We start from the raw sequence: 13,290 nt of genomic DNA on the forward strand, positions 1-13,290 counted from the left end.
TTCCTAAGCTCACATAAAACTGTATGCAGATTGAAAGCCTATGTATTTGTCAGTCCAGGACAATCAGAATGTAGTTTCTATTCTAGCCACTGTGCTTGGAAAAACAGGCTGCATACTGGGGTATTGTGATATTGGAAAAAAAGTGGAAAAGCATTACAGATTGGATATTGGCATAGCCTAGTCAAACCCTATACCTTTTACCATCTAAGTGAGATGTATGTGTGTGGAAATACAGTTAAGAGGGGCAGAAAGATAGCGCAGTGGACAAAGATGCTGGTCACAAAGCTTGGCGACCCGAGTTTGATCCCCACATGGAGGGAGGAGAGAAGTTGTTCTCTGACAGCACACTTGCTTTGGGACATGGGTACCTCCACCCACAAATAGAGAGAGAGAGAGAGAGAGAACCCAGTGTTCTTTGCAGTGTCATCCTCTTTGGAACTCCGAGTCAATCTCTCACACTGAAGACCTCCTCACCAGCCTCTCAGACCGAAGATCTACCCCCCAGCCTCTCACCCTAAGGCCTTCCCCGCAGCCTCTCTCACTGAAGACCTCCCCTCCCCAGCCTATTTGGCATTTCCTTTACAAGGTGCACTTTGGGGCCCGCAAGGTTGTAAAGCCCTTGTTCTAAGTCACTGTCCTGATTCCGAGTCACCAGGCCCTCTGGAAGAAACAACCGACTCCCTCAAGTTGCCCACACTCTCAGCATGGCACACGCACGCCTCTCCTCGACTAAATGTAGACATAATAACATTTTAATCTTCAAAATTTTAATGTACATTTAGAGTCATTATATTTGAACTAGCTGTCTGGTTTTCAGAGATACAGTCTCAACACTGAGGTTTAGCTTACGAAGCTGACAATTGAGAGAAAACCATCCTGGGAATCAGTTTCTTAACATTCTCCGTTCTCTGCTCACACTAGCTAGCCAGAAATGCTAGGTGACATCTAGGGATTGCTTTTCCTTTCTATAGCTTTACTTACTTTTAAAAATATTGATTTATTTTTATTTTATGTGGATTGACATTTTGCCTGCTTGTGTGACTATGCATGAAATATGTGTGGTATCCAGAAAGGGGCATCAAATACCTCTGGGACTGGAGTGACAGATGGTTGGAGTCACCGTGTGGTGCTGGGAACTGAACACAGATCCTTTGCAAGAGCAGCCAATGCTCTTAACCACTGAGACATCTTCTGTGTGTGTGTGTGTGTGTGTGTGTGTGTGTGTCTCGTGAGTGTGTGTATACATATATATGTATGTATATACACAACATGTATATATGTATATATATACATATGTAAATATGTATCTCTCTCTACACACACACACCCTGTCCCTGTGCTACTGTGTCTCAGGCACTGCTCAGTGCTGGAGGTTGGGTGGCACATGTGGATGCATTTCCTGCCCTTTAGGAACATGCAGAATTTTTTTTCCTTGCCGCCTTCAGAGTTGTGTGTGCCTGCACTGCAGTATTAAAGTGTCTGTCATCTTAGGACCAGAAAGGCCGTTTATAAATTGAATATCCTGTCAACCAATTGGGCAGAAAAATGTCGTATTTCTATTAAAATTCCTGTGTGAAGAAACTAATTCTTCACACAGACTTGAAACGTTTGCTTTTGCTTGTAGGGAGGAATGCTCTTCACCTGGCGGCTAAGTACGGACACGCGCTGTGTCTGCAAAAACTTCTCCAGGTAGGTGTGCTGGAAACACTTCAGTGGGGGATTGTGAAGCTTGAGTGTGCTCTTGGTGTCTTTAGAGTGTGAGATCCGAGGGGCAGGCTCACCGCTCGCTTCACTGACAGTTTTCCCGCCCTCTGTGGAGGAGCGTGAGCAATAAGGGACAACAATGCGAGGGAAGTGCATCGCATAACTCAGGGTATTAAAAATAAACAACAAAGGCCTGACCTTCCTGTTGATGTGAGCTGGAGACCAGCGTTTTCTGTAGCCTAGAATGGGGCATGAGATAGCATACAGCCTAGGGTTTGTGTGTTCCTATGTCTCCACACCGATGACTATATGACATGATAGTAATGTCATGAGTCTTTCTCGGGCAACCACAGGATTGTGCTAGCTACTTGGCTGAATGAAGGTATTGGCCAAAGTGTCCAGCCCTGTGTTGACACTTAGAACTGATTCATTCTCCCAATTCAGTAGTTTGTGTTAACTCTTGCTGGAAGGAACAATGACATCTTTTCAATACTCCACACTATTGTAATGGGCATATGTTTCCTGTCTGGTGAAACGCTGTTTAGCTCGCAGTTATGTGGCATTATTTTATTTGTTGCACGTCAAAATATTTAGTAGATTGTCTGAACGCCTTTACTTTCTTTGATAAGTGGAATATTTTAAGATGAAATAACAGCTGTTCATTCAAGTGTGGCTCTTGAATTTTAAGACCAGCCCCCTCCCCCCCATCATCACGTTGCTCTGTTTCAACAGTACAACTGTCCCACTGAGCATGTGGACCTGCAGGGAAGAACTGCCCTTCACGATGCAGGTGAGCAGAGGTCCCTTCCGGGCACAGTGGTTCCGGGAAACATGGGATCCTTGAAGGCAATTTCAAGGGTTCATCATGAATTTCTTTGGATAATTTGTGGAGAAAAGTATTGAAGAATTTGTATGCTTAAAATTGAAATTTACGTGCTGGTTGTTGGTGGTGCACGCCTTTGATCACAGCACCCAGGAGGCAGGAGCAGGCGGGGTTCTGAGTTTGAGGCCAGCCTGGTCTACAGAAGGAGTTCCAAGACAACCAGGACTGTTATATGGAGAAACCCTGTCTCAAAAAACAAAACAAAATTGAAATTTATAAATTGCATCTGTAAAAGAGGCGTCTACATTACAAATTGCATCTTTATCCAGAGGCTGGTAAGATGGCTCAGAAATGAAGAATGCTTGCTGCTCATACAGTGGACCTCGTTCGGTTCCCAGCACTCATGTGGGGTAGCTTACAGATACCTGTAACAGTAGTTCTCAGGAGTGTGTTGTCTTCTGGCCTTTGTAGATCATGCATGTGCACATCATTCCACCCCCCCCCCCCCCGCCCATACACATGCAATTAAAAGGAAAGTAAGAATAGAAGATCCATTCAGGCAATACTTACAGATTTGGTAGATAGGAAAGATCTGAAGGAAAATAATAGAGATGTCTATTAGCCAGGAGTATTGAGCACTGTGTGTGCATGGGATGGGGAGAGAATTTGGGAGAAGTGGGAAAGGCCTTTTCTGTAAACCCCTTCTTATTTGCAGTGGGAAGCCAGGACCTGTGCAGGCAGTTATAATTAGCCGTAGCAGGTTGATCTCTGAACTTACGGGGGAGCCGTTATTTATTTGGGGGTTTGGCACTAGCTCACATATCTATGTCGTAAAATATTTTGAAAAGGTATTTACGAGAAACCTCATATTTCAAGAATTGTACTCAGTGTCTAAGTTGTGTGCATTGTTATTCGGTGTTATTAAAGTTAGAGTTGAAAGTTGAATAACTTTTCATATATAGAGAATTTTTTTTATAGGCTAAGGAGGCCTGTATTAAACTTTTAATTTCCTTCAGCTTTAAAAAAGATTTATTTTATATTGTGTGTGTGTGTGTGTGTGTGTGTGTGTAGGTGAATGCCACATGTGTACAGGTGCCCATGGAGGCCAGAAGAGGCCTCACACCCCTGGGAATAGCAACAATTATGGTACTTTTATGGCATTCACTTTCTCATTCATCACCTTTCCTCTCTTATTTGTTTACAGAGCCAATAAATAATTGCAAAGCCAATAAATAATTTAGCTGTTATACAGAGATTCTCTTTGATCAGTTTTAAGATAGAAAATAGATGTCTGCCATGCGTAGCCGAGTGTGGATGATGTGGAGCTTGGTAGCTTGAAGTGAAGGATTTAGGTTGCCTCCCATGAACCCAGAAAAGCCCGAATGTCACCAGATGTTCACCATTTGTCCTCGCCCCTTTGTTTCTCAAAGCCATGGCAGACTGTCCTTCCAGCATCCAGCTGCTCTGCGACCATGGGGCCTCCGTGAATGCCAAAGATATAGTAAGTTGGTTGGTGGTTGGCATCTCAGCCCATACATTGTATCACTCGCGTTCTGGAAGACTTGTTGCTTTAACCTCGGTTGTTTTCGTTGTTGTTAGGATGGGCGGACCCCACTCGTTCTGGCGACACAGATGTGTAGGCCGACAATTTGTCAATTGCTGATAGACAGAGGGGCAGATATCAATTCCAGAGACAAGCAAAACAGGTAATTCTCTTATGGGGGCTCCTGTAGCAGCTGGAGGTCCGTGACACCGTTGCTATAACCTGGTCTGCCCACCCCACTTTCTGTCCTTGGGTGAATGCTGAGGAAAAGCAGCAACAAGGGCCCATATTTGGGTCGGAAAAGTCGGAAAAGAGGAGTCCTACCCTGGCTATTTAAAACTCTCTAAAGGTCTTTAGAGTAATAGGTACAAATAAAGACGTTAAAAAAGCTAGTGTTTCTTTACATGAGAGATTGTCTTGAGATGAAAGCATCTCTTGGCGATCCTGGATTTGACATTGGCCACTTTGGGTTTCCCTCAGAGTTTCTCCTTAGCAGGCTCACGGTGTCGTCTCCAGGTCCGAGTACGCTTTGTGCCTCAAAGTCTTGTTCTGGCTTCCTTTCTGTTGCTATGATAGAGTTCTCTGAGCCCCTTGTGGGAGGAGGGATGGCTTCATTTTAGTTTACAGGACGTAATCTGTCATGGAGGGAATCCAAGCCGGAAACTCAAGCAGGAACTTGAAGCAGAGACCATGGAGGAACTTTGCTTGCCGGCTGACTCTCAGGCGTGTGCTCAGTTAGTTTTCATATACAGGCCAAACCACTTGCCTAGGGATGGTGCTGCCCACAGTGGGCTGGACCCTTGATTAATAATCAAGAAAATCGGGGGCTGGAGAGATGGCTCAGTGGTTAAGAGCATTGCCTGCTCTTCCAAAGGTCCTGAGTTCAATTCCCAGCAACCACATGGTGGCTCACAACCATCTGTAATGAGGTCTGGTGCCCTCTTCTGGCCTTCAGGCATACACACAGACAGAATATTGTATACATAATAAATAAATAAATAAATAAATATTTAAAAAAATAATCAAGAAAATCCCCCACAGAGATGCCTGAAGGCCAATCTGGTCTAGATAATTCCTCAACTGAGGCTTTTTTTCTCAAATTACTGTAGACTGGCTCAGTTGTCAATCAAAGCTAACCAGGACAGGGTCCCTTCACTGATACTGCCATATTTAATGCTATTTCAGTTGATATGGTCTAGTCATTTCTATCCATAATTGTCTCCTTTCTTGATCAATTATGTCACAATGCTTGCTTACACTAGAATTATAATTTTGATCACTAAGTCTCTGTTGACAAATAACTGGAAAATATTCCCTCAACTAGTTTATTTATTATAATATTTTATAATCAAAACTTCTGAGTTTTTATAATTACTAACAAATGCCCTTTTACTTAGTTTTTTCTTCTAAACGTGTCCTATTGTTTGTAACTCATTGGAAGTAGATGGGTATAATAAAATTTAGGTGTCAAAGTTTTACCTTGAATTTTATTACTCAGATATTTCCTTTTGAGATATTTCCTAAAATTCTCCTGGTGTAGATTCCTTCCACATGGTAGGTACTGTGGTCTTCATACAAGCATATAGTGTATATTGGTTACATTCTGCCATGGCTCCCTGCCCTCCCCCAACCTGCGAGTCCCCTTTATTTTCACAAATTTCAAAGAAGGACATTCTTAAGTCACCAGTGTGATTGAGAATGTGACATTTCTGCAGATATTACACTCTGATTCCAGAAGGGTGACCACACTGAGCCCATTATAATGCTGGTATTCTTATCTGTCTTATATCTCTCAGAGAACTTTGCTTTTGTTGCAAATTCACCTCAAAGTGAGGCAAGGTGCTGGGTGTTTGTATAGGGTTGATAGTGGATGACTTTGGGAATACGGTTTTGACACTATTTAAGTTTTTCCTTTCTTATCTTTAGCATGTTTTCTTATCTAAGAAAACTATTAAACTCTTATGTATAGACATTTATGATAGCAGTCATGGAGGGGGTGTGGCTATAGAATAGAGCTTCTGTAGAAAAACATTATAGGTATAGGATTAGTTGCTTTAGTAGGATGTAGGCTAAGTCACATTAGTAGATACAGGATCAGTCATTTTATTAAACAGAGGATGGATGAGTCGTCTTATTAGATGTAGGATCAGTCAGTATTTCAAGTGTCAGCTCCCTCAGTGCTAAGCGTAGATTTGACAAGACGGTGTCCAGGATCCTGCTGCCTCTGCCTGAGAACTTAGTTAATCTGTGACTGTTCCCTGTGGTTACAGTCTGTGGTGCTCATGTGCTGGGGGTGGATACAGAGGAGGAGAAGGTCCGTGATCAGCGGGGTGTGCTTCTGGAAGGCCTGCATGGGAGGAAGCACTGGTCTTCCACCCTAGCATCTTTGTTCTATTTATTTACTTACTTAAGACTGGGTCTCATGTATCCCAGGCTGGCCTCATACTTGCCATGGAGCTGAGAATGTCCTTGGTCTTTTGGTCCCCAGACCCCCATCTCCTGGGTGCTGGGATCACAGGCATGTACAATCCGGCCTACAGGTACTGGGGAATCAAACTCAGGCCATGCTAGGCAAGCACCCTAGCTGTGTCCCCACCAGGGCTCCCTTAAACAAGACATCAAGAAAAGAATCTGCTTTCTTCCGCTGGAGGTGGAATTTGTAGGGGAGTTTGTGTGACATGGGTCAGTTCACCAGAAGCATGTGAACATTTGGGTTTTGAGCAGATTGGGCCACAACTAGTTAGGGAAGATTTTTGCAGTCATTATTTATAGGACATTGAAGAACTGGAATAAACTAGGTTAATTTAGTGGCTGGCATAGTTAAAGTGTATTAGGTGATGGAAGGGTAGGTGTGGTGTGCATGCTTGTAAGCCCAGCACTGGGGTGGACGCAGCAGGATCAGTGGGATTATTCTCCACTACACAGTGAGTTTGAGACTGACAAACAGTAGCCAAAAGAGGTTAGAATTTTCTTTCTACTGCTAAACACAAAGCAACAGGATTTTTGTTTTAGAAATGTGATGAGTCAAAATACAACAAGATAAAATATATGAGTCCATATGAAATATAACTTCTTGAGGTTGGGTCTGCCCTTTTTCCTGGCAGGGTACTTCTGGAATATTCTATGTAATTCCAGCAAGGTTTTGACTTTTCTATCTGCTTTCAGGACGGCTCTCATGCTGGGTTGTGAATACGGCTGCAGAGATGCTGTAGAAGTCCTGGTTAAAAATGGTGCTGATGTGACATTGCTAGATGCCCTTGGCCATGACAGTTCTTACTATGCGAGAATTGGTGACAATCTGGACATTCTGAACCTACTGAAGACAGCATCAGAAAACACCAACAAAGGTGCCGGCAGGTTTCTATAAGGGACATCTTTTTTTTTTTAATATTTTGAGGTTTTATTTTTAAATATGTATGTCTGGGTACTGGTTTGTGCATGTGAGTGTAGGTACCTGTGCAGACCAGAGGAGGGCGCCAGATCCCCCAATAGCCAGAGCAGTTGTGAGCTGTCATTTGGGGATTGGAAGCTGCCCTCTTGTTTCAAGGCTGCTGGGCCACACTATGGTCTGATTCCTCAGCCTGCTCTGATTGATCACTGTGGACTGACTTACGCTGAGGGAGAAGAGGCAACAGGAGTATCCTACTAATATCATAATGAATGCATAAAAATTACCCATGCTAATGTTTTAATAAGGACTTGGGGTGAGGTGATCAACTTTTATACTTACCAAGGTTTTTATTTCCTTGCTTTGGGATATGTAGCCCTGGCCACTGTGGGATTTATGTCGACTAGGCTGACCCCATAGAGATCCTAAGGTTGTTTTGTTTTTTTAACTTCTTCAAAATTATGTGCATATATCTATACCTGGGGTGGGGGGAGATATGTACACTAGGGCTGTTGACCACGGAGGCCAGATGAGGGTGTCAGATCCGCTGGACCTGAAGTTACAGGCAGTTGTGGGCTGCCAGTGTGGGTGCTGCGATCTGAACTTGGGTCCTCCGCAAGAGTGGTAAGTGCTCTCAGCTACCGATCCGCTTTTATAACCCTAGCTTGTAGAAAGCATTGCTTTAAAGAAAGTGTCAGTGTATTTAAAATATTCATGTGGCACATGCCAAATGCCTGTGCCAAGTATGTGTCTGTTTCTTAGGAAAAGCTAGAACCTGCAGAACAACCCAGCTGTGGAGCCTCCATGAACATTTTGATGCTTGCCCCTTCCCGTCTGTTCCTCAGCTGTAAAGTGACATGTAGGGCACCTGGGCTCTGACTGGACCTAAGCCTTCTTATGGAGTGCATGTGCAAGGCTCTTCCTGCCTAAATATTTTTGTAGTGTAATTTTTATTGATGCACAGAATTCCATTTATTTAAATTTAGCTTACCAAAACAGCTTTTGATAGGTGGTGCTTAAGTTATTTAGATTCTTACTAGTGTGTTTATAAATATTTTTACATATTTTATAATTGCCCAGATCAGTCCCTGGAGGACTGGAGAGACGGCTCAGCTGTTAAGAGCACTTGCTGCTCTTCCATGACCTGAGTTCAGTTCCTGGCACCCACGTTGGAAGGCTCACAACTGCCTGTAACTCCAGCTCCAGGGGATCTGATGGCCTCGGTGGGCACTGCAGGCACGTGCCCCTCCCCACACACTCACATATAAAAAATAAAATAAATCTTAATAAAGATCACTCCCTACATTTTTAATTGTTACAAAATATGCAAATTTATTTAAAATTTTGCATATATTGATAATTACCTTTCTATTTATTTGAATATCATCCTTTTAAACAAATCTTTGCTAATTTGGTAGGCAAAACAGACTATTTCACTACTGCGTTAAACAAAAGTTTTGGGAGTAAATTAAAAAGTTAAGTGTTAAAGGAAGATTAAAGCTGTAAAAGAAAACTGGATGTTGTCTCAGTGGTGCAGTTGGGGATTGCCTATCTGCCCAAGTGACCCTGTGACCCTGGTGGAGCAGTTGGGGATTGCCTATCTGCCTGAGTGACCCTGTTGGAGCAGTTGGGTAATGCCTATCTGCCTGAATGACCCTGTGACCCTGGTGGAGCAATTGGAGATTGCCTATCTGCCTGAGTGGCCCTGGTGGAGCAGTTGGGGATTGCCTATCTGCCCAAGTGACCCTGTGACCCTGGTGGAACAGTTGGGGATTGCCTGTCTGCCTGAGTGACCCTGTGACCCTGGTGGAGCAGTTGGGGGATGACTTCTAAGTTATGTGCTGCTGTCTCATGCGCTTTCTCTTTAAATCCTTAGGGAGAGAACTTTGGAGGAAAGGAGCATCTTTGCAACAGGTGTGCCTTTATTCAACTTTTTAAAAACTGTTTTACTGTACTCTTTAGCTAATATCTTCCTTAAGACTGGTTAGTGGTCCATGTGGGGTTTTGGGTTTAACCATGTATCATCTGCCTCAGTTTGTCACTGTCCACGGTGTAGGTCTTAGGGCATGAGGTCCTGTTAAATCCTGGGTCTCTCAGCCTGAGACAAGGGATTTTAATTACAGTGAAGGTTTCCAGTAGGATGTTATATCCCAAATGGGGTCTCGAACATCCTTACTGAGATTCTTCAAGGGATTTTAGCTTTAGCAACAGAGCTGATTGTACTGTTTTAGAAGCTTCTTTCAGTGGAATAAGAAATGAAGGAAAAAGTGGATTTGTTTTGGGGTTTGGAGGCAAGTGTCTTGCTGTGTAGCCCAGGCTGTCCTTGGTCGTGTGGTCTCCTGTTTCAGCCTCCTGTGAATGCTGGAATAACAGGCCTGTACCAACACACCCTGCTGAAAACTGACTAAATGTTGTGATGTCAATACCACTATGAAAGGTTTTATTTCTTTTTAATGTCTTTTCCATATGCATTTAATTGAGGGCTTGGCTAATTAAAAAAAAAAGCACGCTATGCAGAACACTTTACTTGGTACTAATTTTAACAACTCTCACGTGACCCCCGCTTCATGTCCCAGTTTGAGTGACAGTCTTAACACGGTCTTCTCATCTCTCCAAGTTAGAGTGGGGTTTGGTTCAGGACACCCCCGGCTCCAAAGCTAGTGCTGGTGGCAGCTCCCCCTCCTGCTGGCTGCTCCCTTGCAGGCCTCCCACTTTGCTCACTTCCAAACTGAGGAGGACGGAACCAGGTACTTTGCCAGCATCCTACGTGCTCACTGCTCATCCTCTGCCTCTTCCAAGGCCTGCTGCAGCTACAGCGTGGCTTCCATCCTCTCCATCAGAGCGCATGCACACTCATGCATGGGTCTTGTCTGTTGATAGTGTCTGTCGTCTTCTCTGACCCCCAGAGAAGCTGAAGCATGCATTCTGAGATGCACACCTATCTAATCAAGAGCATTGGTTATTAGAATGAAAATGAAACTTTGTCCGTGATGTAGGAGTTATCTAAATGAATGCAAGGAGTCAGTATTGTGCTGGGAACAGTAAGACAAATGACTTCAAATCCCATGTTTTCTCAATTTATTGAATGTATCTATAGAAATCAGTCACAGAGTGGATTTGTTCTTTGCTGGGAGACATGTGTCTAGTGCCAGAGAACCCAAATGGAGTGCTCAAAGGCAGACTGGCTGGCTTGACTGCCTACAGGGTGCCAGTTGCCATTCTGAGCGCTGAGGAAAGTGTGGTGTGTTGAGTCCCCACCTTCGTGGAGTGCTCTGGTTAGGAACAGAGGCGCATGCGCAGAGGAAGAAGACATGGCATTGTGGCAGATCAGTGAGGAAAAACTCCAAGGAGGGATAAAGATGCACAGATCAGGAGCTGTGAGAGACACCTCGCGGGGGGGAGGGGAGCAGGCCCTTTGTGGGGGTGCGCGTCTAAGCAAGTGCGACTGCAGTGGTGTGCACAGGCGTGAAGAGGCCAGTGCGACTGCAGTGGTGTGCACAGGCGTGAAGAGGCCAGATGCCAGATCAAGAAGGCTTTGGTGTGGTCGGGACTTTGTATGTGTCTTGTCAGAGGACTTCCGACCAGCAGAAGGCAGGATGGAAGTCCTCAGTGTGCAGCGCGGCCTCAGGGAGCCAGAGGTGCCTGGAAGGGCCTGAGCCTTAATGATTGGAGTTGATCTAGTTTGTGTGAGGATGGCGACGGGGTGGCGGGGAGTGGTGGTCGGATGGAGGGAGTGGAGAGCCGTCAGGTGCCTGGGAAAATAGTGCAGACCAAATTATGGCTACAGTGCTCCTGTAATGGAACCCCACCTCTGATTCTCCATCAGACCTATGGTCAAGTGATGCTTTAAAACTCGATTAACCAAAACTCAAACCAGCAATATAACATACAAAAACAAACCAAACAAAAACACCTTGGAGAACTGAACTAGTAACTTTAGAAAGCAGCCCAAGAGCAGAGAAGTGGCTCTCTGATCAGTTGTTGTACCTGTTTAAAGAGGGAGGTGGGTGAGCAGCAAGGGGGATTATTTGTCCTTTGTCAACTGCTGCGCTGCGTTGTGTTAAAGCAAATCTCTAAGCTGGAATAGAGTTTCAGAGCCGCAAGTGGAGAAAAACAGACACATCTCCAGTGCAGTTCTGTGGGCTCTTGGTGCAGATCAGCTGCACCGTTGCCAGCCTCTCCCTTCACTGGCTTCTTGAGGTTTTGTTCCAGCCATTCTCAGAAAAGTAAAGAAGCTTTGTCTTTCAAACAGCACGGTCTCCCTCCACCGGACGTTTTTAAATGGGTTTCTTCCTCTGCGTGGTGGGTGGCGATTAGAGAATGACTGTTTTGTTTTGTGTCTCTTACATATTTTCCATCTGAAATGTTTGTATCTTTAGTTAAGACGCATCCTTAGTAAAAGTTTAAAATTCTAATTTACTTAATGCCTGTATCTCTGGAGAGGGTTTCATCTGTGGAAACACTGCCACCTTGTGTTGTGAATGGGGAAATGTAACATTGGATGAACTGAAAGCCACCCTTTCACAGAGATTGCATATCAGATGTTTACATTATGATTCTCACAGTAGCAAAATTACAGTTATGAAGTATCAGTAAAATTAATTTTCTGGTTGGGGTCACCACAACCTGAGGAAGTAACTGTGTCAAAGGCTCACAGCATCAGGAAAGTGAGAACCACCTGTTAGGACAAAACGTACTTTTCTGTCTCTTCATACATCCTAACCTGTGGTTTCTTAATGTCTTCCCAAAGCGGAGTTTGTCACACACTCAAGATGAAGGAAACGTGAAATCAAATCAGCGGGAGCATCGCAGCTTTCAGGTAAGAAGGGGAAAGCAAGTGTGTGCTACCTGCCTTACACAGCACTGCAGGGCCCACAAGAGGGCTCAGCACATACGGGAGCTTGCTGCCAAGTGTGGTGACCTGAGTTCAATCCCTGGGTCCCGAGTAGTGGAAGGAGAAATGTCCACTTTTAGCAAGTGACCTCCACGTATGAGACTTGGTGTTCTCTCTCTCTCCTTTTCTCACTCTCTTTCCCTCGCCCCCTATTTAAATAAATCAAATCAAATAAATAAATGTAATTCAAGAAGGAAAACAATTTGAATGTTGTGTGTAGTGGGAAGAAGAGAATAAACAAGATAATGGCGAGGTGGGTGGGGCATTAGGAGAACTCGCTGTGATCTGTGGCCGGTTTCTCACCAGTACTTTCCTTAGGAACTCACTTTTCTCACAAATGTTACATAATTAAAGCCTATACCATTGAAAACAAATATACATGATTTAATATATCATCATATAAGCCATACATTTATGTTCATTTTAGAAAATTATGGTGATACAAGTGAGAGCCACTAATGTCAAGGAAATAAAACCTGAACTTAAACTAGTATTTGTTTTGGTTAAGAAAAAAATAATTCCACTCAGCTAACTTTCACTTCATGCTGGTTAAAGTTATCAGGAGGACTTATTACTTTCTATTACATAGAAAGAACCTTAACTAGTTTCTTGATTGCACCACTATTGAACTGACTTGAACAGCTGCTTTCAGTATGAGAGAATGAAAGCACTTTGTTTGGATTTTTACCTTACTGTGTAGCATTAGGAAAGTAGACTGCCGCTGGATGTGGTGGCTTGTGCCTGTATTCCCAGCGTTTGGGAAACTGGGCACAAAGATTGTCATGAGTCCAAGGCCAGCCTGGGCTATAGAGGAAGACCCCACCTCCCCCCCCCCAAAAAAAAAGGGCTTTGGGAGTGGGTAGAGAGCTGGCTCAATGGTTAAGAGCACATACTGCTTTTGTAGGGAACCTGAGTTCAGTTTCCTACACCCATGAAAG

The 13,290-nt window shown here is 44.0% G+C and overlaps 1 protein-coding gene across 2 annotated transcripts in view; it reads left to right on the forward strand.

The window, feature by feature from the left end:
- The window catches only part of Uaca (uveal autoantigen with coiled-coil domains and ankyrin repeats), an 84,341-nt gene that overhangs the window by 51,786 nt on the left and 19,265 nt on the right, over nt 1-13,290 (forward strand). For both annotated transcript variants that reach the window (XM_048423708.3, XM_048423709.3), the window contains exons 4-10: nt 1,625-1,689; nt 2,437-2,494; nt 3,958-4,028; nt 4,127-4,233; nt 7,236-7,417; nt 9,335-9,372; nt 12,209-12,277. In XM_048423708.3, the coding sequence (XP_048279665.3) occupies nt 1,625-1,689; nt 2,437-2,494; nt 3,958-4,028; nt 4,127-4,233; nt 7,236-7,417; nt 9,335-9,372; nt 12,209-12,277 (590 nt within the window). The remainder of the gene's footprint in view (nt 1-1,624; nt 1,690-2,436; nt 2,495-3,957; nt 4,029-4,126; nt 4,234-7,235; nt 7,418-9,334; nt 9,373-12,208; nt 12,278-13,290) is intronic.

Source organism: Myodes glareolus, chromosome 4 (assembly GCF_982192425.1).
Source record: "Myodes glareolus chromosome 4, mMyoGla1.1, whole genome shotgun sequence".
Taxonomy (NCBI): domain Eukaryota; kingdom Metazoa; phylum Chordata; class Mammalia; order Rodentia; family Cricetidae; genus Myodes; species Myodes glareolus.